The 26974-nt window shown below is 40.1% G+C and overlaps 2 protein-coding genes across 3 annotated transcripts in view; one reads left to right on the top strand and one right to left on the bottom strand.

Moving 5' to 3' along the window:
- The window catches only part of ide (insulin-degrading enzyme), a 142375-nt gene extending 129142 nt beyond the window's left edge, over positions 1 to 13233 (top strand). For both annotated transcript variants that reach the window (XM_051922832.1, XM_051922831.1), the window contains exons 23-25: positions 4384 to 4456; positions 6563 to 6630; positions 8940 to 13233. In XM_051922832.1, the coding sequence (XP_051778792.1) occupies positions 4384 to 4456; positions 6563 to 6630; positions 8940 to 9035 (237 nt within the window). In that variant the 3' untranslated portion in view covers positions 9036 to 13233. The remainder of the gene's footprint in view (positions 1 to 4383; positions 4457 to 6562; positions 6631 to 8939) is intronic.
- Positions 13234 to 23748: 10515 nt separating this feature from the next.
- marchf5 (membrane-associated ring finger (C3HC4) 5) overlaps positions 23749 to 26974 on the bottom strand; it is a 92890-nt gene continuing 89664 nt past the window's right edge. Inside the window, exon 6 of the mRNA XM_028795354.2 lies at positions 23749 to 25661. Coding sequence (XP_028651187.1) covers positions 25545 to 25661 — 117 coding nt within the window. The 3' untranslated portion in view covers positions 23749 to 25544. The remainder of the gene's footprint in view (positions 25662 to 26974) is intronic.

The raw sequence follows: 26974 nt of genomic DNA, 5'->3' as shown, positions 1-26974 counted from the left end.
GTCATGCTTTTGTTCACTTTATCTGCAGGCAGCATGAGGACCACCCAGAGGAGCTGTGGTTTTGCTGCTTTATTGTTGGTTTCAAAATGGACTTGAAATATGTTAAGTTAATCTGCCATGCAGATATCAGTGGATTGTTGTTCACGTGATTTAGCCTTTTCTAGTCTGTGATTGTCTGTACACCTTGTGACAGGAGCCGCTTGACTGAGTTGCCAGTCGTGACTTGCAGGTTTTGTTTGCATTGCTGATGCCAGCCTTGAGGTTGCTCTTGGATGCTGTAACCTCCTCCTTGTTACTAGACAAGTTATTTTCCCCTTGGGATTAATTAATAAAGTCTATCTATCTATCTATCTATCTATCTATCTATCTATCTATCTATCTATCTATCTATCTATCTATCTATCTGTCTGTCTGTCTGTCTGTCTGTCTGTCTGTCTGTCTGTCTGTCTGTCTGTCTAGAATTCTGGGTTTAGTGTCAGCTCAGGCCTAACTGTTTACCCACTATTTCAGGGTCTTTATTTCTTTTGCAAATACAAGATCACCACACAGTGTCTTTTTCAATGTTGAATTATGTCAAGTCAGTGGCTGCAGTTTTAAACAAATTCTGTTCAGTGCTTTTCAAATGGGCTGTAAGCATAAATTGTGCTGAGCTTTCATTGTACTTGGTGATAATTTGATGTGGTCAGCCGGCTGTTATTGCGATCTACACAAAGAGATGTGTTCTTACTGTCTGTAGCGGGAGTGATGCTCAGCCTCATAGGCGTTGACCCAAGGTGTAATTCCTTCTTGTTGGGCAGAACAAGAATTTTTAAAAGAATTGATTTATTTGTCTGAAATCGGTGTTGATGAAAAAGGCATCTTTATTTGCTAACAGACCCAGACAGTATTTGGAGTGCCTGATTATCATTAGCTGGAGGAAAGTAGACAGTAATTCAGATAACAGACAATTGTCTATCGGTGAAAAGATTTTTTTTTTTTCTTTTCTCATTGCAATTATTAAATAAGGTGAGCGGCAGATTATGGTCCTGACAACAATATAAACATTTCCACCTTTCTTTCCCCTTTTCTGGATATTTTTGACCTGTTCACACCAAAAGAAGAGAACTCATCAGATAATGTAACTGAACTGGGTATTCCTTCATGAAACGGGCTTTCTGTAAATATAAATGTTACAGCAGTCTTTTTATCTTGCTTTGCAAAAAATGAATGTTAGTGCAAATTAACTTAAGTAGAGGTCTTCTCAAAAGCGTTTCTTTAAGCCCAGTCTGCTTATGTTCTATTCACCTTCATCTTCCTACGCATGTAACGGGGTCCTGGAGTCTTCAAGGTTTGGACCTCTGAATATGACCAAAAGAATGAAGTGCAAATTGAACAAACTGAAAGATAAATCGTTACATTTTATTTAATGTTCGTGCGACGTGAAATGGTCACAGAAAATTGTGTTATGGGCATTTTCAGTTAGCAAAGACGCAATAAGCACCGATACGCTACGCAGAATACATTTCTGGGTGGAAACTTGGGGCGCTCATACACAGTTGTGAAACCTGAGGCATAACAAAACACACACACAAATAGCCAGACGTTTTATAGAAACGTCAGATGGCTGAACACCAAACTGTATACTAGTGCTGGGCAGTATGACCAAAATTCTATATCACAGTATTTTTTTCCCATGCATGAGTGGATGTTAACCACATTTTCCACTGCAATTACTGGCTAAGAATAACCTGTTCCACTGTCATGAGAATTGTACATTGTACAAAAAAACATCTTAATGTGCACACAAGTATTAATACAGGTTTGCATGGCCCCATGAAGTGATAGTTTTCAAGGGGGTGGCACTAATGAAGAGAAGGAATCACATTGCATGACAGGTGCAGTCAAAATATAGAACTTTTTTATTGAACAAAGTTTGCAAACAAATTAAACTAAAATTTTGACAACATATTTTCAACCATCCAAAGAGGCATTTAGACTTAGTAAAATATCCAGAGGTGCTTGTCAAAAGTTATATTGCACTGAACGTCTTTTAAAACAAAAGTATCTCCAGACAACAGACACGGCTCCTTTTTTCGGCAAAAGTTCTTCTCTGTCATCATGTTCAACTTTATCATCTGCTACAGCTTCAGTTTCGGGAATGTTCTCTGTCCATTGTCACCGCTCAATACCTCCACTAATGCATGTACTGCGTTGCATGCGTGTTTAGCGGTGTAGCAGTGAAAAAGGTCCCCCCTTAAACAGTTTCCTGCTGCCTCACGTTCCGAATGTTGCTTAGGTTGCAGTATAAAAAAAATCCACATTATAACAAAAATAAAAAACGGTTTTCAGTATGAACCGAGGAAGCAGAGCCTGGGGAATCGGAGGTGGGCTCCCCCATCTCTGGGACTGAGGTCACCGAGGTGGTCAAAAAACTCCTTGGTGGCAGGGCTCCAGGGGTGGATGAGATACGGCCGGAGTTCCTCAAGGCTCTGGATGTTATAGGACTGTCTTGGTTGACACGTCTCTGCAACATTGCATGGACATTGGGGACAGTGCCTCTGGATTGGCAGACGGGTGGTGGTCCCCCTCTTTAAGAAGGGGGACCGGAGGGTTTGTTCCAACTACAGAGGGATCACACTCCTCAAGCCTCCCTGGAAAAGTCTATTCGGGGGTCCTGGAGAGGGAGGGTCCGTCAGATAGTTGAACCTCGGATTCAGGAGGAACAGGGTGGTTTTCGTCCTGGTCGCGGAACAGTGGACCAGCTCTATACCCTTAGCAGAGTCCTGGAGGGTGCATGGGAGTTTGCCCAACCAGTCTACATGTGTTTTGTGATCTTGGAAAAGGCGTTCGACCGTGTCCCTCGGGGAATCCTGTGGGAGGTACTCTGAGAGTATGGGGTACCGGACCCCCTGATAAGAGCTGTTCAGTCCCTGTAAGATCGGTGTCAGAGCTTGGTCTGCATTGCCGGCAATAAGTTGAACCCGTTTCCAGTGAAAGTTGGACTCCGCCAGGGCTGCCCTTTGTCACCAATTCTGTTCATAACTTTTATGGACAGAGTTTCTTGGCGCAGCCAGGGCGTTGAGGGGGTCTGGTTTGGTGGGCTCAGGATTGGGTCACTGCTTTTTGCAGATGATGTTGTCCTGTTTGCTTCATCAGGCCGTGATCTTCAGCTCTCTCTGGATCGGTTCGCAGCTGAATGTGAAGCGGCTGGGATGGGAATCAGCACCTCCAAATCCGAGACCATGGTCCTCAGCCGGAAAAGGATGGAGTGCCCTCTCAGGGTTGGGAGCAAAATCCTGCCCCAAGTGGAGGAGTTCCAGTATCTCGGGATCTTGTTCATGAGGGAGAGAAGAATGGAGCGTGAGATCGACAGGCAGATCGGTGCGGCGTCCGCAGTAATGCGGGCTCTGCATCGGTCTGTCGTGGTAAAAAAGGAGGCAAGGCAAAGCTCTCAATTTACCAGTCGATCTATGTTCCTACCCTCACCTATGGTCATGAGCTATGGGTAGTGACCGAAAGAACGAGATCGCAAATACAAGCGGCTGAAATGAGTTTCCTCCGCAGGGTGAGATAGGGTGAGAAGCTCAGTCATCCAAGAGGGGCTCAGAGTAGAGCCACTGCTCCTCCACATCGAGAGGAGTCAGATGAGGTGGCTCGGGCATCTGATAAGGATGCCTCCTGGACGCCTCCCTGGTGAGGTGCCCAACCGGGAGGAGGCCCCGGGGAAGACCCAGGACACGCTGGAGGGACTATGTCTCCCGGCTGGCCAGGGAACGCCTCAGGATTCTCCCGGAAGAGCTAGAAGAAGTGGCCGGGGAGAGGGAAGTCTGGGCATCTCTGCTCAAGCTGCTGCCCCCGCGACCCGACCTCGGATAAGCGGAAGACAATGGATGGATGGATGGTATGAACCAGTATACCTCCCAGCAGTACTGTATACTAAACAGTTGTGTACTACTGAAGTGCATGAAACTTAGAACAAAGAATGTCTCAGGGTCTCCTTGAAGATAAGCGACCGGTGCCTGCACAAGATATTTAGGTCTTTTTTTTTTTTGGCAGGATGAAATTTGTAAATAAGATCATTAAAAATGTGTGGGTTACACACTCGTAATAATATCCAAAGTAATCCGTACACAAATAAAATTACATTGTAATTGTGATCACGTCTCTGCTTGTGCTCATCTACAGTATTATTTGATATAAGAGTGTTTTGTGAGATGTAAGAAACTGAAAATGCCTAAAAATTAACTTAACCCCAGGAGGTAATATTTCATTGAATTTGTTAAGCTGTTTTTTCCTCTTCAGTATTTTTTATTGTAAGCTGGAGCTTATGACACAAGTGCATGTGATTTTAAGTTCACTGCTTACTGTTTTCACAACATGCACTCCCCATTGCTCTCTCCACAGGATATGCTTGCAGTGGATGCTCCCAGAAGGCACAAGGTGTCCGTGCATGTTTTGTCCAGGGAAATGGATTCCTGTGAGTATTGTGAAAAATATGTCCGACATAATCACATGGGCAAGGTAGTAGATAAATGTTGTTAAAAAGTAACCTTCTTTGAATGCTCTCATAAGCACTGCTTTACCATTGAAAGGCCTGAAATGATACGTACACAAATTATATGTAAATCTGTTCAAATGGCACCTGTATCTGTAAAGCTGTACATTATTTGGTAGCCACCAGTGGGACTGCACTGTCGGTCATGATGTTGGTGGTGCTGGCACTGTGTTGCCCAAGCCACATTAAACTCGCTGAAGGAAGTGGCTAAAATGTACTGCAGCAGCTAGCACCCTTCCACAGTTCCCAGGATGCAATCCAAACACGTTAACAGCCGCCTTCTGCTGCTAGCACCACACAATTTCATTTGTATTTCCCATGATGCTTGGTAAACATCAGGCACTAAATTTTGTGTCTCTTGTGATCCACCCCCATGATGTAGCTGGGGAGGTGTGAGGCCTTCAGAAATAGCAAAGGATACAGGCCTGAATCCCATCAACCTGCCCAGAAGAGGTCCACCAGAAGGCAGCTGAGCATCAACTTGAGTGGATGGTTTGGGCCTACATCAGGCTAAAATGCCCTTAACTCTTAAAAGTTCAAAAATATATTCTAAAATGTCCCACAATACATGCAAAATTCCCCACCAGGGGAAGGGAAAACAGCCAACCCCCGCAGCTACCACTGCGCCACTGTAAAAACTTTTTACAAAAGGAGAATTTATTAATAAAAATTCAAAAAAGTAAAAAGGTAGCAAAAGAAAAGGTTGGCCAACAATACAATCCTAAACAAACAAGTCCCAAAACACTCTCCAGAAATCAAAATCCCAAAAACAGAAGTAAAAGAGTCAATAAACCAGTCAATAAACCAGTAAAAACGAAAACAAGAAACGAACAAAAAGGAAACACCAACCACCAAGCGCATTCAGTGCACTGCAGAGAGACTGCAATTCCCATGAGCCTTTATGGGGTGGAGATTGACAGCCTCCTGAGGACCCACCCACAAAACGCAAGAGACTTGGCAGAACAAACGTAAACACATAGAAACTACGTAATAAAGAAAATTGACATAGAATACATAATTAGTCAGTCAGTCAGTCATTATCCAATCCACTGTATCCTAACACAGGTCACAGGGGTCTGCTGGAGCCAATCCCAGCCAGCACTGGGTGCAAAGCAGGAAACAAACCCCAGGCAGCCCACCGCAGGGCACACACACCAGGCACACACTAGGGACAATTTCAGATCACCAATGCACCTAACCTGCATGTCTTTGGACTGTGGGAGCAAACCCACGCAGACACGGGGAGAACATGCAAACTCCACACAGGGAGGACACGGGAAGCGAACCCGAGTCTCCTAACTGAGAGGCAGCAGCACTACCCACTGTGCATAATTAGCCAAATAATAAAAATGAACAACAATAGCTAACAAAACCAGTGATCATTAAAAATGGACTAAAATGGAAATAAAAAAGCAATTTAAGAGTGGAAACTCCGGCTTACACACAACAACGGCTTGTTGTTCAGAATGACTTCTGCCATGGAGTTCCTCATCTATCATCTGATTTAGAAACGTTACGAGCAGCACAAGATTGTGCCAAGCTGGGCCGTTGGGACACTGTCCATGGGAGCAGTACACTCGTGTCCTCTTCATGGCAAGTTTTCAGCTGTTTCATACTTGTGGTCAAGGCCCTGATTCTGTTTAATGCTATTTTATTATTTTTTTTAAAAGCCATTGCCTAATTTGTGGAGCCAACAAACTTTAGTCTGAAATTCTAGCTCTTTGGATTTACACAAAAGGATTTTCCACATACGTAACCTCATACTTATACCCTAGGCAAAGAGGGAACGGTCTTATAAAAACAAAAGAACAATGAAAAGAAAGATTTTTTTTTGTCCACCAAGAATGTCCATTTGTTCCTAAGGTGTTCTGTATGTTGCCCCGTATGTTCTTGAGAGAATGCAGTATTCTAGTAAATAATTCATATCTTTTATTAGATAACTCGGCAGCAGGGTCCCCCGTTTTTACACCCAAAGACTCGCAGTGATGATCTCTTTTCTTTTCTTTTCTTTTCTTTCTTGATTTACAGGTCCAGTCGTCGGTGAATTTCCATGCCAAAATGACGTTAATTTGGCGCCTGCGCCATCTTTGCCTCAGGTAAAGCCTATCATTTTCCTAAAGTAAGCAAAAAAAACCTGTCACTTTTGTTGAGTATCTTCCTTAGTTCAGAAGACTTGAAAGGTTTTCTTTTTATACAAAGTGCCTTAGTTTAAAACTTTTGACTTCTGCAAATATGCATCAAGAAAAGTGCTGCGTTTCTTCAACCACCCACAGGAGGCCTGCCAGCCGTATGACCAGCTAACGCCTTAGAACATTGTTGGATAAACACCGTCATGGACAGCAGTGCTGTTAGTAAACGTTAAAGTTTGTCAGTAGTGTCCGCTGGCGTCTGTCGAGAAGACAAGCGTACACAGGAATATGTTTGTGAAACCCCTCACTCACAGGAGACTTGCCTTGGAGTGTCCCTCAGGTTGTGGCGTTTGGTCGAGTTAAGCACACGCAGAAAAGGCCGCATTGTTCAGTTCTGTGGAACAACATTGACCATTCATGACTATCCAAAAAATCAACATCCCGCGAGTTTCATTGCCTGCCTACCTAGCAGCACACAGTTTCAAAAGTTCAAAAAGACTTTTCGTTTGTGGAACATTCACACTTCTCAGTTGTAACATATGAAAGAAAAGTCAGAGGTCACTTAGTAACTTAAGAAGAGTGTAATCCGAAAGATGTGAAACTCTGAAATCTAAATCCACCCCACGTGATGAGGGCAAACATTGCAAAGTGGGTTAAAGTGCAGAGCAACCTGGCAGGCAAGCCAGAAACTAAGAGCCTGTTCTAGCGTTGCCATTGACGAGCGCCATTAAGGTCACTTGCAGGTGATGGGGGCCGAGTGAGCAGCCGCCCTCCCTGCAGGTTTAACCGCAGTTTCCTGAGCTCCCTCCCTTCCCAAATGGCATATTGGAGACATTTATTTTTCTGCTCAGATACCTCCTTTAGTTGACTTTTAGGCCATGCAAGGGGGGCCGGTGACCTGACGCGATGCCACCCTTGTGGTGGTGACCTCTGACCTTTTCTGTCACCCACTTGCAGCTACCGCCAAGGTCAGGTAAAAGCTCAGGCCCGCCCTCAAATGGAGCTGGAGGTGACCAATCTTCCTCTTGTCGTACTTCACTGAAGGCCACTCTTTGTCTTCATCGGTGTGGGCACATTTTACAGGAAGTGGTATCTTTTGGTTGGTGGGCTGTAGTCAAGCCCCTGCTACACTTTAAATACCAGTGTGGTGTGCCACTTGCCACTTTACGTGTATTTGAATGCAAGTGAACAACAGGCAGCCTGCGTACACCACATTAACTCGGGGGGCCGTGAAGCAGTTAAACCAAGTGGGTCACCTCAGCGGCGGTTTTCAGAACGGGTCACTGGGGGTCTCTCAGCAGTGACAGCAACATCTAATGAAATACGCGGATGCAAAATAGTCGAACTTCACACCTGCCCCCCACATTTAATAGTAGAAACCCTCAGAATTATTAGACGTACAGTTTTGCTCATATCAGAATATTCTTGACAAAGTAAAGGCGTTGTTACAGAATGTACATCCATTTTCTGATCCTCTTCATTTCTTTTTTTTATCCTTCAAAAACAAAACATTACAACAGTATACAGTTCCTTTAAACAAATAAGTATAACATAAAACGTGTGACAGCATATGCCTCAAAATGAATCAAAAGAAAAGAAAGACAGCAGCACAAGTAGGGAGCTCCACCTAACACAAGACTTGACTTGACTTTTGGTAAAACGGTTAATAGTGTAAGAGGGTCCGTCACGGGCCTGGCCCGTTTGAACTCAGGTTTTGGGAAGACTTTGAGCCGATCCACTTAAAGAAAATGATATTTTTTTTCCAGTTTAATACAGAACTTTGCCTTCCTGCTAAATGATATAAGGAGGGTTGGGCTTTTTAAAGTTAAGCAAAATAAGTGTACCGTCTGGTATATGCTGTTACCGCCAGCCTCTCATCCCGTCAGTAGTGTGCCAGACACGGTCGCTAATGCGTTAGACGTGATTTTCAAGGCTATTATGCTAAGATTTTTGACTAAAACTATGTTAGGTGAGCCAGTCCGAGGTGCAGTGAGTGCCAAGCAGGTACCCGCCATTAATGAGGGCCCACTCAACTCATTACCCATTACTCACATTTGGAGCTGCCAGTAATCCTGGTCAGCATTCCTTGGGAGGAAATCCGAGTGCCCAGCGAAGAAGCGGACAGGAGATGGCTGTGAGCTGGCAGCCGCCCTTTGGAAAGTGTAAGACAGAAAATGAAATGAATTGTCCATCGTTTCATAAAAAAATTTCTCTCCGTGCCTCTTGATTTTTGTTTTTATGACCATAACTAGTGTGTCTCTTTCATTTTGGTACAGCCGACTTTGGTTCAAGACATGACCGATTTTAAGAGGAGTCTGCCGCTGTTTCCATTGGCTAAGCCTCACATCAACTTCATGGCTGCAAAACTGTGAGAAGCCTCTTGGTTGGAAGGAGCACAACGGAATATGAAGCAAAGGCCGTGGGCGGAAAACGAAGAGGGGTGCGCGCCTCTGTCTGTGTGTATGTGGGTGAGAAAGTAGACGTACAGCTTGCTGTGTTCATTATCATAGCTCTTTCCGATAGATCATACAACATTTTCTTTATTTTAAAGTATTCTAAGCATTATAAAGTAGAGGGCTGCATGATTTGTTTTTTAAACTGCAGCCCAAGAAATGTTTTAATTTTACACAATGAGCTGCATTGAAGCAGCCAAGTAAAAACTGAAATGAGATGAAGTACCAAGAAGTAATGAATGTGTACAGAACAATAAAAGAAGGGGACGATGACAGGAGTTTTACTTTTTATTTGTTCAGAAGCTGAAAATGTTGAATGATGCTTAAAAAACTTAAGAGCATGATAAGTGAAGAGTTTAGACTTGAAGTCACTATATTTTATTAAATCCCACAACACACTAATGTAAGAGAAAGTTGTTTAATAATAGAACATCAGCTAAAAAAAATGATGAGTTTTAAACTTTGTGTATGTTTTGGAATTTAATAATTTTCTGAAACTTAGTAAAATGTTGGAGCCATTTAGGCCGCGTATTTTTACCTTCTGACAGATGCCGTGCTTTTAAATTTTAGCACACTCTCACAGTCAACTCCCTTTTATTATTTTGTGTTCTTATAGCATTGTCTCAGGGCTCCTCCAAATTGAATCCTTTTTTACATATACGTAATAAAAAAAGAAATAATGGAACCTTTGTAACTTTTTGTGAGCTGTCCCATCAATACTGCCAGTTTTAGGTCAGTCCTTGATAATCTGGCACAGTTAGTTTGGCGATTCCCTTTAGCTGCGTCTGTCCAGATTTTCAACAATCACTAACTTTATTGAACGAGTTCCTCCCGACTACGTCCAGCTCTCCGGGTGGTCTCGTAACTTCCATGATCCCCACGGTGAGTCGTGACAGGAGCAGGGAGCGCTGAAGATGGGAATCCTCGTCTCGGCTCAGTAAGCTGCAAGACAAAAAGTGAATAAAACTCTTGGAAATTAGTGGCGTTGTGGATATTATAAGCTCTGTCCTGCTCTATATGTTCATGAGAGAAGTTACATTTCAAATGATCGCTTAAGGGATTTGTCTTTTTATTTATTATTATTCTTTTTTTTTTACCATACACTGCTGACCGGAGTGCTTGGAAGTGCACACCCCCATAACTGAACAGATGGATAGATGTGTCACTTGTGAGAATATAACGTTTACCGTGAGGGGTGGGGAACCCCCACATAGCAGCGACTCTGTTGCCGAAGAAGATCATTTTATCATCTAAGACGGGGAACATCAATTCTGAGGCAGTCAAAACTAAATGTTTTTGTCCATCATGGGAGCACTGGGTTATAATGGTATTGGGATGAGCTAGTAGTTGACGCTGGTCCTGGATGTAGAGGAGGCTTTGTCGTGGTGGCCTGTTCAGGTGCCCGTTGTAGGATCTGTGGCCTTGTCCTGTCATTCACATGCCAGCAGACCACCGAAGGACGTGCTGCCATTGTAGTGATTTGCCACTTCTGGCTGCCATGTCCACCAAATGCTGCATAAATTCAGACCTCTTTGATGAACGATGTCAGGTAGTCCACTGACCTAACAGATAATCTCCACATATTTAGTCATTTGATTTTGTAGTTGTGGCTGTCAGATTGGTTTGTACTTTGTGATTCACTCACGTGTTGTCGACAAACGGGCCAGCGGCATCGAGCCTTCACTGGCATCAACCACTATGAAAAATAACTCGGGCACACAGTTTCCAATGTTTATTCTGATTTTAACATCTTTCAAAACTCAATTTTTAAGAGCCCTTTCAACATTAATGTTAATTCACATGCCTGGGGCAACATGGACATCCATGGTAACCTCAGGATACCTTATTGGCATTTGTGCCCTTACTGGCCGCCATGCTGGCACCAATCACACGGCCTAAAGCAGCGAGGTGAAAGGATGATTTAGGGTCCCCTCTATGACATTTATTATTTATTACATTACATCAGCTGGATTAAAAGAAAAATTCATTGTTTTTCTAAGCCAGATGTAATTTTAATTCTGCGTTTTCATTCATTGCTCACCTTCTCCCGTCTGCTGCAGTAATATGATGTCTTGTTGGGTCCTGTTGGATTACCGTTGGCATTGTAGCCTCGTCCTGTGACCTCCAGCAGCCCCTCGTGCAGGTGACACACTTAAGAAGTTGCCATTTCCTGCGTGTTGCCTTTTTATCCTTTATTCATACCACGCTTTCCTGCCCACCCCCTCTCTGCTGTAACTTCACACATTATACAACATCTAACAGAATCCTGGAAGAAGCATTTATGAAATGTCAGAGACTGGTTAGCTAGCTAGCAATCCTGACCCATCCAGGTAGGGTCATCCATCTACATTGGGTTCAAAACAGAAGAGCATCTCTTCTGTGCTCTGATTTGGAAACAGTGGTGTGTAAGTGCAAAAGAACACACACCTAAGTTTGCTTACCATCAGGCATTTAGCCCACCCACGTAATAAAATGGCACTTCAAACCAGTCTAGTGACCATACTGCATGTGGAAGGCCGTTGTCTGCTGTTATTTACAGAACTACTTCTACTGCGATAAGGAAACAAAGGCCTGATGGGACACGATAGGCTAAAACTTATCAAGCAGACAGAACAGGGTTATAAGCACTAAGAGCGCTCCAAAACGTTAAACGGCCCCACTGTTGTTGTAACAGTCTCGTCACAGATAAGCTGAGCTGACCAGGTGGAGGTCTTCACCCCACCTTTGGGGGTCCTAGCTTCACCTTAAAGCAGAAGGTGTGGTCCTTTGGCCTATGGGAGCCGGTGAAGCAGGCCTGACCATTTGGGCAGATCATCTTACACTACCTACTAGAGGAAGAGCGAGGCGTGTGCAGTACTGCAGTGTAAGAGAGACTCAGTCATCGGACCCAGCAAGGCAACTCCGTATCAAGCAAGCCTCTTTATATTGTGTCGTTCTTTAGAGAATAACAAGGAAGTTCAGGGCTGAAATAAACCACAGCAAACTGCATCGTGGCTTAACCGCTCGGCCACACTCCTTAGGATGGGTTTTTTAACCAAAAACGCCTTGAGCAGATAGCCAGACCTAACAAGAGCAGCCTCTGAGCTGGCGGGACAGGTGGATTGCCCCATTGCCCTTACATGTTGAGCGCTGAACAAACCCCAGTGTTTACAGTCCTGACCAATCTGTAGTCTCAGGTTTGCTCAAGATAACGGCTGGACAGGAGCCGGCCACAGAAAGGAAGGCATCATCTCTTCAAAGATCCCACTTTAGTTTCTAGTTCTGTGGCCCCAGAAGGGGATGGCAATGCCAGCCTGTTATTACACGGTTGGCACTAACTTTAACCCTACCCCTAATTTCAGAAGCAGGTGACAATTTAAAATTTGCTAAAGTCATATTTAAGTTTAAAAAAATATTAATGTACCGGTATATACAATAAAATGTTTAATAAACAAAGATGTCTTTCAAACAAAAAGCATTTCATTCACTGTTTTACTTCATTCTTCTATTTGAATGATCCTGCTACACTTGAGAATTTGTCAAAGCCCCACATTAGGATTAACCACGTGTCCTTTTGCTAGCCCACGTATGCTCACCTTAGCTGGCACACGAGTCACCCGAGGGCCGGAGACTGGGCACAGATCTTGAGACGTTGACCTCCAGGTGGATTGAGGGGGTCTTCTCGGCTGTGAAGAGTGCTTGTTAAAGAATAGGAAACCCAGCTTTTTAATGGCATTCCAGCATTTTACTTTGTTTTATTGCTAATAACTCAGGCATATCTATGGATTCTTACCACGAGTCCGGAGCTGCAGCATCTTTTAGCAATAACAGCCAACAGAGGCTTCTCTGGAATCTGTTATTCACATAAATTTCTTGTGAATAGGAACATGTATGTTTAAAAGTGACAAGATGTTTACATTGATAACTATATTTGTCAACTATTTTTGTTAATTTGATGTGAAAAATGAATGCATGTAGCATGGTCAGTATGACATGAGTGCAAGGGTTTTCTCATTTTTATTGTTTTTGAGATTTACAATAAACAGTATGCAATCAATCTACTGGTACTGGCTGATGTAATCAAAGCAAAGAAACAAAATAAAGAAATCAACTATTTTAGATAGATTGAGAAACATCAGTCCCAATGCTTCTCGAGTCTTATTCCATTGCATCTGCAGCAAGGTTGACCTTTTCTGTCCTCGCACAGGAAGATTCCTCCGGAAGGTCACAAGATGGCCATACGCAGCGTTACTGCAGTGCACTTGTTAGTGCCCAAGGGGCTGTTGGCATTTTCCATGTTTATAGCTCTGTTTAACTTTCAGGGTTACAACTAACTCTCCTAAAAATAAAACTATCAATAAAGAGCATCTCACTGCACAAAGGAAAAGGTCATTAGCATCACTAGACTTTGGGTAAAGCTGGGCTGAAAGCCTTTTCTTTTTTAAATATATTTTGTCTTACTAGGCCAATAGAATTACAACAAGCAAATTATACCATTTGAGTAAACAAAGATCTCAGTTTAAATTCCAGAGCAGAGACGGAGTTAAACTACTCGGCCAGGAGGAAATTACACAAAGGGCAGTAAACCCTTAGTCTCCATAGCACCCCTAAGACGTTCACTTAACTCGGAGCCTAAAACAGGTGGCTATTCTTCAGTTAAGTACATCAAACCAGTGAGGAAGTTCACACACTTGGTGGGACATTCCTTAGAAAAATAACGTAAACCCCGGAATGAATGCATCCACCTTAGTTATCTTTTACAGCTGAACGTGTTCATCATATGGCGGGTGGAGATCCAGTGCTTCTTTCCTGACTGGCTGCCTTCAAGGGTCCTGTCCTCGGGCCAAATTCCTGTCACCCTGAGCAGTTCCCTACGCTTGTTAAATTTTCTTCATACTCTTGACTGAAGGACACAGCGGCCCCATGTTTTCATTTTAGCCAATCTCTTCTTGAGAAACCAATTAATACTGCTAAAGGAACACACTATGATTTTAATGGTTTTATATTCTACAAATTCGCTTTAAGATATTGCCAACCATAAGGTGCTTCATGCTTTCCAAAGAGAACCTCCCACTAGTAACAATCCATTTAAATTCTCTCTCAAGGTGGAATATTTAGAAAGGTAACTTCTTATGTGCAGTTAGAATGTCACATTTAAATTCCTGAAATCATTTTATTTTGAATAAATAAAATACATAATACGTACTTCACATTACCCAAAATCCACACTTTAAAGCCTCAAGTGACACCCATTTTGTGTTAGCCACATATTTACAGAAGCCACGAGACGCGCAGATTACACACAAATACCCCATGTAGTGCACTGAATGTAGACATTTGATTTATTTAAGTAAGCAAGAGGACCTGCTTAATAGAAATGACAGCAGCATTTCAGTTTTGTCTTCCATTGCCGGTGCTTGTCGGATTTCAAATGGCGCTGCCTAAATCTCTCTCTCTCCCTTTTTCTTTCTGTCGTCCATTTGTTTCTTTCCATTTCTGCCCAGTTTTCTACAGTAACTCACTTTAGCACACCGTTCATCTTGAAAGTTTTGTGACACTTGTTTGTTTTTTGCCTCTGAACGAAGCACCACCTTTAGTTTGAGAACAAGCATTACTAGTGAGAGGCACACACCACAAAGCAATAAAAAGGGATACAAGATTTTATTTACACAAGTGCTTCAGAGGTCAGAAAACAAACAGTTCAGTGAAAATGTATTTTTAAAAGATAATCCATAAATTAAATTTATCTAAGATAAACTGGGAGGGCACTTTCAAAAAAAAAAAACAAAAAAAAACAAAGCTCAAGTTCATAGAAGGAACCGACACATCCCTGAAACAAGGTTCCAAAACAGCAAATATTTTTCTCATTTAACAATACAAGTTTTACACAGAAAACTCCCAAAGTGTCTAGGAAGGGCACTAAAAATTCACCTCATTTTTTTATGCAAACAAGAAAAGAAGAATACCTGGAACAAAACTAAAATAAAAAACAAAATACAAGAAGTTCACCTCAACAGCCTAACTGGAATCGAACTGAATTGCACTCTCCTTCCATGTCCTAAAGGGCATTGCCAGAAGAATGGGCTGGGGGTCAGGAAGGAAATGTTAATTAAAAGAAAACCTCCTAGCATTATAGGAAAAAAAAATCACTTGTCCATGTTTAAATCAAACTATGCCACGGGTAGACGGAGTTGAACACACTTCTGTTTCTAAAGAGGGCAGCATGGCCCACATCTCATTATTCAGCCATACTTCAGGTTTGGCTCTCCAGCCTGGCATGCCCTGGCACAAAGATGGAGGCCACCATATGGACAAGCCTACCCAGAAGTCAGCCCTGTTAGAAGGTATGTCACTTTTATTTTCTTAAAATGTTTTTAAAATTTACATTTATTACATTAGAGGATAACTATCGCATATTGCATTGTGCTGGCATGGTAAGTGCATAAAAGGTGGAGCTGATATTTCTGTTGTTCGAGTGCAGTTAGTCATTCACCTTCAATGTCATAGAGCAGCTGCTGCACAAAAAGGCACACAAATCTCCCTTTTGAAAAGAAAAAAAATACCACAAGTTTATAGGCATATTTACATTTCTAAAATAAACATAAAAAAAACTGATAAAATGTGAAATCAGGTGATTCCCACACACCGTGTCTGCTTTATAATGTCAGGGGCTAACTTTAAAGCTGACTGGTTGAAAGTAAATGACGGTCCTAGAATGACACACCTAGTGGGGTCAGGCCAGCTGTACACACAACACACAAACACCTCACCCTGGCGGCCCATATGGAAATGGTGGAGACTGGTGGGCTTTAAAAACATCTGGGGGCAAAATGAAAATAAATAAATAAATAGCTCCATACCAGCCAGCTACCTAAAACAACAAGCAAAAAAACTCCTTAATGTAGAATTTGTTACTCATTGGTAAGTATACTTAAATGTTAACACTTTTGCTTTATTACACCTTGATGCCAATCTTAAAGAGCTCTGAGCACAAGCCTCCATTACTATAAACGTGTCAGCCATTGATGCCTGCTTTTACAGAAGAGCATGTTAAAGCCCCTTCCTCAAACTTGTAGAAGAATCAAGAAGTACAAGTTCATAAAAATTAAGAAGAGCACACCGACACATAATCTAACTTGTTTTTATAGGTCAATGGTGACTTCAGCCAGTTTAATATTTCACTGCTGTCTGTGTTATTAAATGATTTTATAGTTCCCCCACTGCCTTAGAAATGAAGAGCGGCATTAGAATGTTGCTTATTTAATGAATTATTATTATTATTTACCATTGTTTTTTCTATACAAGCCCATTCATTATTATATATATATATATATATATATATATTATATATATACGGTATGTTTATATAAAATAATTTGCATTACTTGCTTACTACATTGTTTTTATAACAAAAAAAAAAAAGGTACAGTTGGCATTAGCATTTTTGTTGCTGTAGGCAGTTTGCTTCGAGTAGAATCGCAACTAGCAGACCTGTACCCTGCAACCTGGTGCCAGGACTGGGGACAGTGAAGTGGGGTGGCTTTGGACACAGAACAGGGACTTTACATTTTGGGAATGTCAAGGAGGACAGTTGATTTTACTTACTGAATGGAAGAAATGGATTCTGTGGCCAGGTGTGCTTTACACACATAAGGAGTTGAGATCAGGAGTATCTGGAATTGATTGGATCGTAATCTGTGCCACATGGGCACACAGCCAATCAGAGGGAGCCACAATTCTGTCTGGCTGGGCTGTGGGGGATCAAATACGTATTTCACTCAATGACATGCAAATCAATTTATAATTTTGTTTTTCTGGATTTTTTAGAGTTAGAGTTCCTCCAGTGACAGGATTATGGATAAAGTGAATCTCATAGGTGGAGGCGAACAAGACACATGCCAAGTTTTATAACGGGTTTTAATGAAAACCCATTTGAGAGATGATTATATTGAATTAAATCAGCAATGTATTCAAGATCTGCAGTCCTGTTGCAATTTTGATCTTTTAACTACAGTGGTGTGAAAAACTATTTGCCCCCTTCCTGATTTCTTATTCTTTTGCATGTTTGTCACACAAAATGTTTCTGATCATCAAACACATTTAACCATTAGTCAAATATAACACAAGTAAACACAAAATGCAGTTTTTAAATGATGGCTTTTATTATTTAGGGAGAAAAAAAAATCCAAACCTACATGGCCCTGTGTGAAAAAGTAATTGCCCCCTGAACCTAATAACTGGTTGGGCCACCCTTAGCAGCAATAACTGCAATCAAGCGTTTGCGATAACTTGCAATGAGTCTTTGACAGCGCTCTGGAGGAATTTTGGCCCACTCATCTTTGCAAAATTGTTGTAATTCAGCTTTATTTGAGGGTTTTCTAGCATGAACCGCCTTTTTAAGGTCATGCCATAGCATCTCAATTGGATTCAGGTCAGGACTTTGACTAGGCCACTCCAAAGTCTTCATTTTGTTTTTCTTCAGCCATTCAGAGGTGGATTTGCTGGTGTGTTTTGGGTCATTGTCCTGTTGCAGCACCCAAGATCGCTTCAGCTTGAGTTGACGAACAGATGGCCGGACATTCTCCTTCAGGATTTTTTGGTAGACAGTAGAATTCATGGTTCCATCTATCACAGCAAGCCTTCCAGGTCCTGAAGCAGCAAAACAACCCCAGACCATCACACTACCACCACCATATTTTACTGTTGGTATGATGTTCTTTTTCTGAAATGCTGTGTTCCTTTTACGCCAGATGTAACGGGACATTTGCCTTCCAAAAAGTTCAACTTTTGTCTCATCAGTCCACAAGGTATTTTCCCAAAAGTCTTGGCAATCATTGAGATGTTTCTTAGCAAAATTGAGACGAGCCCTAATGTTCTTTTTGCTTAACAGTGGTTTGCTTCTTGGAAATCTGCCATGCAGGCCGTTTTTGCCCAGTCTCTTTCTTATGGTGGAGTCGTGAACACTGACCTTAATTGAGGCAAGTGAGGCCTGTAGTTCTTTAGACGTTGTCCTGGGGTCTTTTGTGACCTCTCGGATGAGTCGTCTCTGCGCTCTTGGGGTAATTTTCGTCGTCCGGCCACTCCTGGGAAGGTTCACCACTGTTCCATGTTTTTGCCATTTGTGGATAATGGCTCTCACTGTGGTTCGCTGGAGTCCCAAAGCTTTAGAAATGGCTTTATAACCTTTACCAGACTGATAGATCTCAATTACTTCTGTTCTCATTTGTTCCTGAATTTCTTTGGATCTTGGCATGATGTCTAGCTTTTGAGGTGCTTTTGGTCTACTTCTCTGTGTCAGGCAGCTCCTATTTAAGTGATTTCTTGATTGAAACAGGTGTGGCAGTAATCAGGCCTGGGGGTGGCTACGGAAATTGAACTCAGGTGTGATACACCACAGTTAGGTTATTTTTTAACAAGGGGGCAATTACTTTTTCACACAAGTTTGGATTTTTTTTCTCCCTAAATAATAAAAAGCATCATTTAAAAACTGCATTTTGTGTTTACTTGTGTTATATTTGACTAATGGTTAAATGTGTTTGATGATCAGAAACATTTTGTGTGACAAACATGCAAAAGAATAAGAAATCAGGAAGGGGGCAAATAGTTTTTCACACCACTGTATGTCATTTTGCCATGTCTGTGTCTTCTATGCTACATTTTGAGGATTTTTATAATCATCATTGTTCATGTTTTTGTTGGATTGTGTGAGATGTTAAGACCAAACATTGCTAGCATGTGAAAATACAAAACAGTTGTACTAGCTATGAGCTCTAGGTATGGGTATGATCCCGTGCTGCTCTGGTCTTATTTATGGTAACAAGACTAATTTTGGAGTTTACAACTCTTGCAGTGTGCCTCAGAGCTGTGGACTAACAGCGGATCAAGAGATGGTGTACTAACAAAGACCAACTCATGAGCAGGTTCAACTGACTTAGTACAGTAGCTAATGATTTGGACTGAAGTATAAAGTGATACTGAATCTAATATATTTAATTTAATATAAAAGAGACAAGCAATGCATGGAAATATACTGCACAAAATAAAATAAAAATACAGATCAACATACATTTAACCATTATTACTCTTCAGAAAAAAAAAATGCAAAAAGATGCAGAGTCGCCGTCTCTAATTAAGAAACCGTTTGGTCACCAGTTCGGACAGTGTGCACTGAAAGATGCTGCTAGTTTCCTCCATGCTGTATTCCTTTGCAGTGTCGTGGAGGTATCTTTGTGAGTCTTCTCCAGCTTCGATATGAGATCTCTCATGTTATCTATTATATGATGTCTGTGCTCTACTGGGGGTCTGGCTAGATATTTTATATATTTTGGTGACTGTTGGATTAATTTGGTTATTAAAAAAGCTGGGTGCAAAATGAAATAACTCTTCTGTATCATCTTACGTAATCACAAAAATGAGAATAATAGTTCTAGCATTACATAATTAAGACCCTCCCCATTGTGTCACATACATACATACATATTTACACTCTATGAATATCACATATGAAAATAAAACAAGGCAAGGGGTGGTCTTCTTTGGAGATTTAAGCAATTAGATTGAGGGGGATTGAGGTAATTACCTACATATGTTGCATGCAGCAGTGCAAAGTACCACTGAAACACTATTGAGAGAGAGGGAGACAATAGAAATTTCATGACCGTAGCTGCAACACAATTACTTTTAGGTAGGAGTGCAATTTCCAGGCATAATTTACAAGTCAGTCGGGTGACTGCAGATGAAATCTGAAGTGATTCTGACCTTCCAGCTGGGTGGTGAATGGGGTGATATTTTGACAGGGGTTACATCAACATCCTGAAACCCTGTTGCAGCTACACCAGAATAACATTGCGTAAAATATAAATATGATCTTACAATCGTTATAACCTCTCCTAGTATAACAGAATTAATAGCACTTGCATATTTACCTTGGCTTGTGGTGAATTTGGTACAAAACCTGCATTACTGTTTTCTTTGATATTCCACGGCACACACCCAGGTCACCCTGATGGTAGATCATTATCCACCCGTGAGCTGCTTTGAGACAATTACCGTAAATACTCACGTATAAATCGGGCTTGAAACCTGAAAAATCGATCATAAAATCAGATCCCAACTTATATGCCCGTTCAAAAATACGACACTTAATTTTTTTTTTTATATCTTCTGCTTCTTCCAGTTTCTCAGATACATCGAATTTTGTTGCGGCAGCACAGTTACCAATTTCTTTCACCACTTCAACGGCTTTTAATTTAAACAGAGCTTCATATTTTCTTCTGATTGAACGCTCCATCGTAGATAAGGGATGCTCTTACGATAAAGGTGTATGAGAGTGTGAGATACAAAAAACACACAACAATGCAAGCGTCACTTCGGAATAGTTCAGGTATTACCGTGTGGTCAGGTAGGCACAATACATAGAAAAAAAGGCAGTGTGCTCCGTGGTTATACGGCAAGCTTCATATACAATTCTACTAACACATTTTGTCTTTATTACTTTCTTATAGGAATTGCATGGCCTTTTCATACTGTCAATGTGTATACAATTTACAAGAATGATATTAATACTTATTACAATATTAATGTAGCTTAACAACTGCAGTTCTATTTATGAACTTTACATGAGGACGTACTTTTTTCCTTGTGCTCTGTCCCTTTTAAATCAAGAGGAATGTGCAACTGTAAGACATTAATTGGGAAAGGGTATGACATTAATTGCTGGTGTGCCACTGTTGATGGGCAATCAGATGGCAAGTTCAGTAAGTCAAGGAGAAACATGAACCAACAATACAAGCTGTGTATTAGTTCACTTTGTATTGATCTTGTTACGCTGTTCACTGCAACAGCTCTTAAACTTGAGGATTGACGTGTCCTCTTTACACCGTACTACGTAGTCTAGTCTTGATCTGTAGTTGGTATGGTACTTTCTCAGGTACATGCAACTGACCCATAGAGTCCGAGTGTTGTAGGTCTATACTGTTTAAAAAAACTACCAGCTTGGGCAACCACCTAGATCGCCTATATGGTAGAGCCGGCCCTGTAAACATTGATAACAAAAAGTAGCAAGAACGTCTTTACAAGCAAGTCTTTATTGACTTCAGAATGCATCCCATATAATGCAAAACCAAAAACTAATAGTAAAATCTTGAAATCCTACTGGATTTGTCAAAGCTCTTCTTTTTGGTTTTGGCTGCTTTTGTTCTTTTTTTTTTCCTGTACCAAGTGACCCCACATAGATCCCTGACCTGCCTAACCTAACACTGTCAGTGCTCCACTTGCAGAGTTATAATGCCCAAGGAGGTCTAAGTGGTGTAAGCAGCGTTTTAGGATCCCGAACCAATCCTCCAGCTGCCAGTTATTTTTCTGACAGTACAACATATGAATGAAAATGCTTTTTCTTAGCAATTTTTCTTTGGCTGAAATGCACCCCAGTACATGGTCAGGTCTACCTTCATGCTTCACAGAAGCTCAGAGTAAGGCATTGATTGTTCCTCATTTGATACGGTATCTTTTATCAACAAAAATGTTCAGGTTTGCACTCATTATACCAAGAACCTGTCTGGCACTGATTAATCCTTTCTTCTTGCTGTCTTTGCACAGCGATGGTTTCTTAACTGCAACATGCTCTACAAAGACCATTACTTCTGTGAAAGCAGAAAGTATTTATTTTGGTGTGAGATGTTCAGTGAGCACTTTACGGAATTTCCTTCTGTCCCAATAAGGGGGTGACCTCTAAGGACTATTCATTAGATGCAGACAGCTTTAGATAGATAAGATAGATACTTTATTAATCCCAAGGGGAAATTCACAATTTATGGGTCTTGCATTGCATTCTTCTATCATTTACTTGTCCAGTTTCTTCATGACCACTTGAACACACTTGCACATTTCAAAGTATGGTGTCTTAGCCATTTGCAAACTTTTTATGACCACCCCCAGCATTTGCGGTTGACACCCAATGCACACATTTGTTGAACTGCACCCCTAGCAAATCTGGTTTGGCTAACCATTACATAATAAATTACAAACAGGTAAGCTTTTAGTGAAACAAATATATGGAATGGCTGGGAGGCTTCAAGAAGTCATTTATGTTATTCTGTCTACCTCAAAATAAACAAGTTTTTGAAAAAAAAAACCCCACAAATAGCTACTTTTTATTGTATTAATGTTTATTTGCATTTCTTCCAATATTATATAGTGTTTTCAATGGCAAATAAATACTGCCCAAAGAAGTAGCTTTAAACTTTGCACAGTAGTATATTTACTGATGGCTTCTAATCCTCTCCAGTGTACAAAATGTGTTATTGCTCTTTTCAGAAAAGTTAACTGGTATTCATGTCTAATATAACACAATGATAACAGGTCTGTCCAATTAAATGAGAAATTCCATTTACTACCAAATAGTGTAAACGAGAATTAGACTTCTTAACAGTGGGTGAGAAAAGAAGGCAGAGTTTATGGTGCACTTAAATGTGTCTGGAAACGGGCATAAGCCTAAAATATCAATGTGTGTAGGTGCAAAATTGGTATTTCAGTGATGAGAACTTAAGTGCTTCTAGTAGTAATAATTCGATTCAAGCATTATGCACAAACACTGATAACAAATCTCAATAAGAAGTGCATGTTACCTCATTTGCACTCTGCAACTAAACTTGAAATTTCCTGTTGGCATCTGAAACAAGCTAGCAAGTCATGCAGTTCAAGCAGGAACCATAAACGTTTTATAACTAGCTGGATGAGACACTGGGATAACTTTATAATACACTAACTAAACAAGAATGAAAGAGTGAAAGTACTCCTCTTGCTTGTTAGAAGTATCTAGTTCTGGATTTCAGTTAAGGGACATCATACTCAAGGATATCAAACCATTGTGCCAAGGTAAGTATTCTAAAATCTTTCAAAATGTGAAACTGCTTAGCCTGTAACATTAAACGGTGCCTTTTAACAAGCATTAAATAAAAACAATGGCCGCTGAGATGGAAATAACCACTTTGAAATGAGACCTGCCTGTAAGTTCATATTACATGCCCCACAGAGTGTATTACTTCTGTTCTTGGGAGAGGAATTATACATATAATTCAGTATCAGATCCTTAGGATCCAGTTTTTAAAAATGCTTGAATATGCCTTTATGTTAGTATGTACAATAAATACTTAGCTATTTCATGCTTATTTCATGCTTTCTTGTGTAGTAAAAATGACAAGTTTTAGTGAGTTTTTAATGCAAAAGTAATTTACTAACACAACTGTACACTATAAATTAAATAAATGTAATATTTCATGCCATACACTAAAGCCTAAATATTTTGTCATCATTCATAATTTCTTTAAAGTAGTTTAATCAATTCACTCTGCTTTTTACAGCTGTATTAACTGTACAACATGATAAGCTAAAGAAATACAAACCTCCAAAAACATTGTCACTTAAAATCTGTTAAGATGTTGCTTGGTTATACACAATGTCCGTCTAGCTGGACTTGTGGCCATTTTGTCCTTGTCAATTTTTAATGTGGTACAGAGGAAAGCAGAGAAATTTGCAGTGTTTTATTAAATCAAAGCCCTATGGTCCTGCACAACAGAGCAAATCACCACTGTCACCACAGTGCAGTGAAGCTTACCAGCCAGACGTACCAACAGAAACACACAAACCCAACAAATGCATAGAAAAATATATTTCAGAACAATAGGCAAGTCAGTAACATCAGTACCAGTTTAAACATCTCCTGATGTTAACATAAAACCAAAAATTATTCAAAACAAAAAGAAAAATGTCACACCTTAATCCAAATCTTAGAAAATGATACATTTTGGCATTCTGTAATCTTCCTTCAATAGATCATATATTACATAAACACTGGCAATAAATATTGCAATATTTTGCTGGGGATACAAAAACAAAAAAAACATTGTGGTTTTGGGATATGTGTTGTTCAAAGTCATTTACTGATCTGTGCATAAATTTCATTCTTTATTGTAGTGAAGTCTAGACCTCTCTGTAGCATACAGTATATAGAGATTAAGTGTCAAAAATAAATCAGTTTTAACTAGATATCTAAAAAGCTCAAAGCTGTTATTTAGCAGCAAAAATGTTCATTGCACAGTCAATAGAGAAATTAATCACTGAGACCCACATAAAAACAGAACCTGCTTAATAATGCATTAATGAAGAATCAAAGCCTTCAATTTTATAGAATCCTATACACATTAGGATTTTAAGAAGATAAAAAGACCTGTCACAACCCTATCATAAAGGTTTTGATATAGATCTTCTGCTTTTATACCTAAAAGCCCATAATAAAAACAATTATTTTGTAAACTCCAAAAATTGTGCCTTTCCTCTTTGCTTCTCTGTAATTAACATTTCATTTGTATTCATAGCCATGAATTCTACACCATATCTCAATATCTGCTTAAGTAATACGCCTTGGCATTTTTACATGTCACAGTTTGCAGTTCATTAATTATATAATTCTGAGTAGAAAACTTGTAATCAAATGTACTGTATACGTTCAAAGGTTAAAGTTACTGGTCATTTCTCCTATGCACTGAATTAAAAATAATAAAACACACACACGGCTGGATCTTAAAGATGCTTTAGACATTCATTTGTCATTAAATTACTTTTTTCCTTGTACCAAATTAGGCCACAACTTTTCACTTTAAACGAGTGTGCATATTAACCTTAAGATTCAACTTTCAGCCTTTATACAGATTCTCAAAATTCTCAAGAAATGCAACATAAAAATATACCTTACCCTCACAAAAGCAGAATAACAAAAAAAAATCACTGAGGAAACCAAGTAGAATATAAGGGAGAGATAGGATAACAGTATAGACTTGTAATGAACTAAAAAAAATCACGTTCAATACTTTATTATTAAAGAGAAAAGACAAAGGTGAACGTTTAGGCAGAACAATGCGCCTTTGCCTTTTCTGATCTACATACAACTTTTTGCACAATTTGTACCTTTTAAATAGAAATAAATTTGACAACAGACATCGGCCTCCTATCCCGTACCTGAAAGAAAAAAAAATACATAAAATCAAATGCAGCCTCGCTATCAAGATATGATTTCCAAGTATTTGTCCTTCAGCTGAAAAAAAAAAATATATTAGCTCATTGAAGTAATGTTAAAACAAACTCAGCTGCTCTCCACGTCTAGAAGAAACTCATTAATGGCAGATCACTTGGATGCTACAAAGTATGACATGATTATTGACAGCGATAAATTACAAAAAAAAACAAAAAACTCACATTTTTGGGTTTTATAACATTTGTCTGCAATGCTTTATGAATTTTGCTGTCTCAAAGTGCCATATTATACAAGACTCAGCAGCATATAATAAATCGAACACACAAAACCTTACTGATGTAACATTACAGCATAATTAAATTCAAAAGATGTGTTTAAATTTACAGCAGTCCCGGTTAAGGTCCTCAAGTGAAAAATTTTCAGGCCTCTTCTTGTTCAGTGTAATTTAGAATTTTACGATGGGCTTGACGTAAATATTGCTGTTGCTTGAAGTATACCTTAAAAGCTCCTTTTATGGCAACAAAAGCAATTCCACCCTGGAAAATAAAAAAACATATTTACAAAATATAAAACACTATCTAGAAAGTCAAATAGCACAAGAAAAAAAAATGTTGTAAAGAAACACAGTGTCTTATTAACCTGTCCTTCAATAACTGCATTTAAGCCTGCTAGCTGTCACATCGAATTAAACCATAAGATAAAATGGGCTAAGACTGGAATTTGACTGGAAAGAAAAATAAAGGTCAACTACTGTACTGTCAATCTGCTTCATATACTGTAAGCATAAGTGGTGTTAACCAATTGTTTGAAACAAGGCTTATTTTTGCTTGCTTTAAGAAAAAACTTCAACACAAGCAGATTTAAAATTCTTCCCCATGTCATTAGTTTGCCCATTATAAATGTATGGTGTAAACAAATGTTTCCTCTTCAAAACAACTATTGACTTTTTCCATTTCTGAATTGAGGCACAAGTCAAACTAAAAACTGAACCATGACAGCAGTTAATATTTATACTGTAAGGTTTTAAAAAAAAAAAAGAATAGGACATGTTTGTTAGCCACAAATATGATGTAAAAGACAGGTTAAGATACATATTGTGAAATCCTCATTTCCTAAGGTTGGAATGAACAGTGTGTACAACAGTGTTATAATATCTACACCAGGGTTCTCCAACACGTCGCTCGCGAGCTACCGGTAGCTCGCAACCCCTTTCCAAGTAGCTCGCCAAAGGGTTAATGAATCCTACATAAATTTGAAAACTTAATTAGTCAAATTAGGAGTGGGCGATCTTTCCAAAAAACCATATCACGATCCACAATCTGAATTGCAATCTATCTTTTCAATGTGGGATACACTTAAGAGAATATCCAAACTCAAACTCATCAAGACCTAAGTAACACTTTATTTTAAATATCAAACAAAGTTGAATTCAATTGTTCTCTCGTTTGCTAGCTAAGCGGAGTTAAGGAACATGCCCTGCAAATGGCGAGTGAGTGAGGAAGCCCCCTCTCCTCAGTTTGTTGTGTGTCTCTGGGATTCACGCAAATATATCGGTACCGCAAGCGAACTATGATTCTTAGCGCGCTGAGGGGAGCTATAAAATCATCCGGAATGTTCAAGCACATTATAGAAGAAAAAAAAAAACCCGATCTGAATCCTTTAAGTAGTTCTCTCATTTGCTATCTAAGTGGGGGTAAGGTATATGCCCCAAGGTTGCAGCGTGAGTAAGGAGCGCAACATCCCACCCCACTCCCTCCCCTCTGTGTCTCACTCGAATTCGAGCAAATACACTTACTTACAGGTGCATCTCAATAAATTAGAATATCATCGAAAAATGTATTTATTTCAG

Source organism: Erpetoichthys calabaricus, chromosome 2 (genome assembly GCF_900747795.2).
Source record: "Erpetoichthys calabaricus chromosome 2, fErpCal1.3, whole genome shotgun sequence".
Lineage (NCBI taxonomy): Eukaryota > Metazoa > Chordata > Cladistia > Polypteriformes > Polypteridae > Erpetoichthys > Erpetoichthys calabaricus.
The sequence above is the reverse complement of the archived record's forward strand: the minus strand, read 5'-3'. Positions and strand labels throughout refer to the sequence as shown.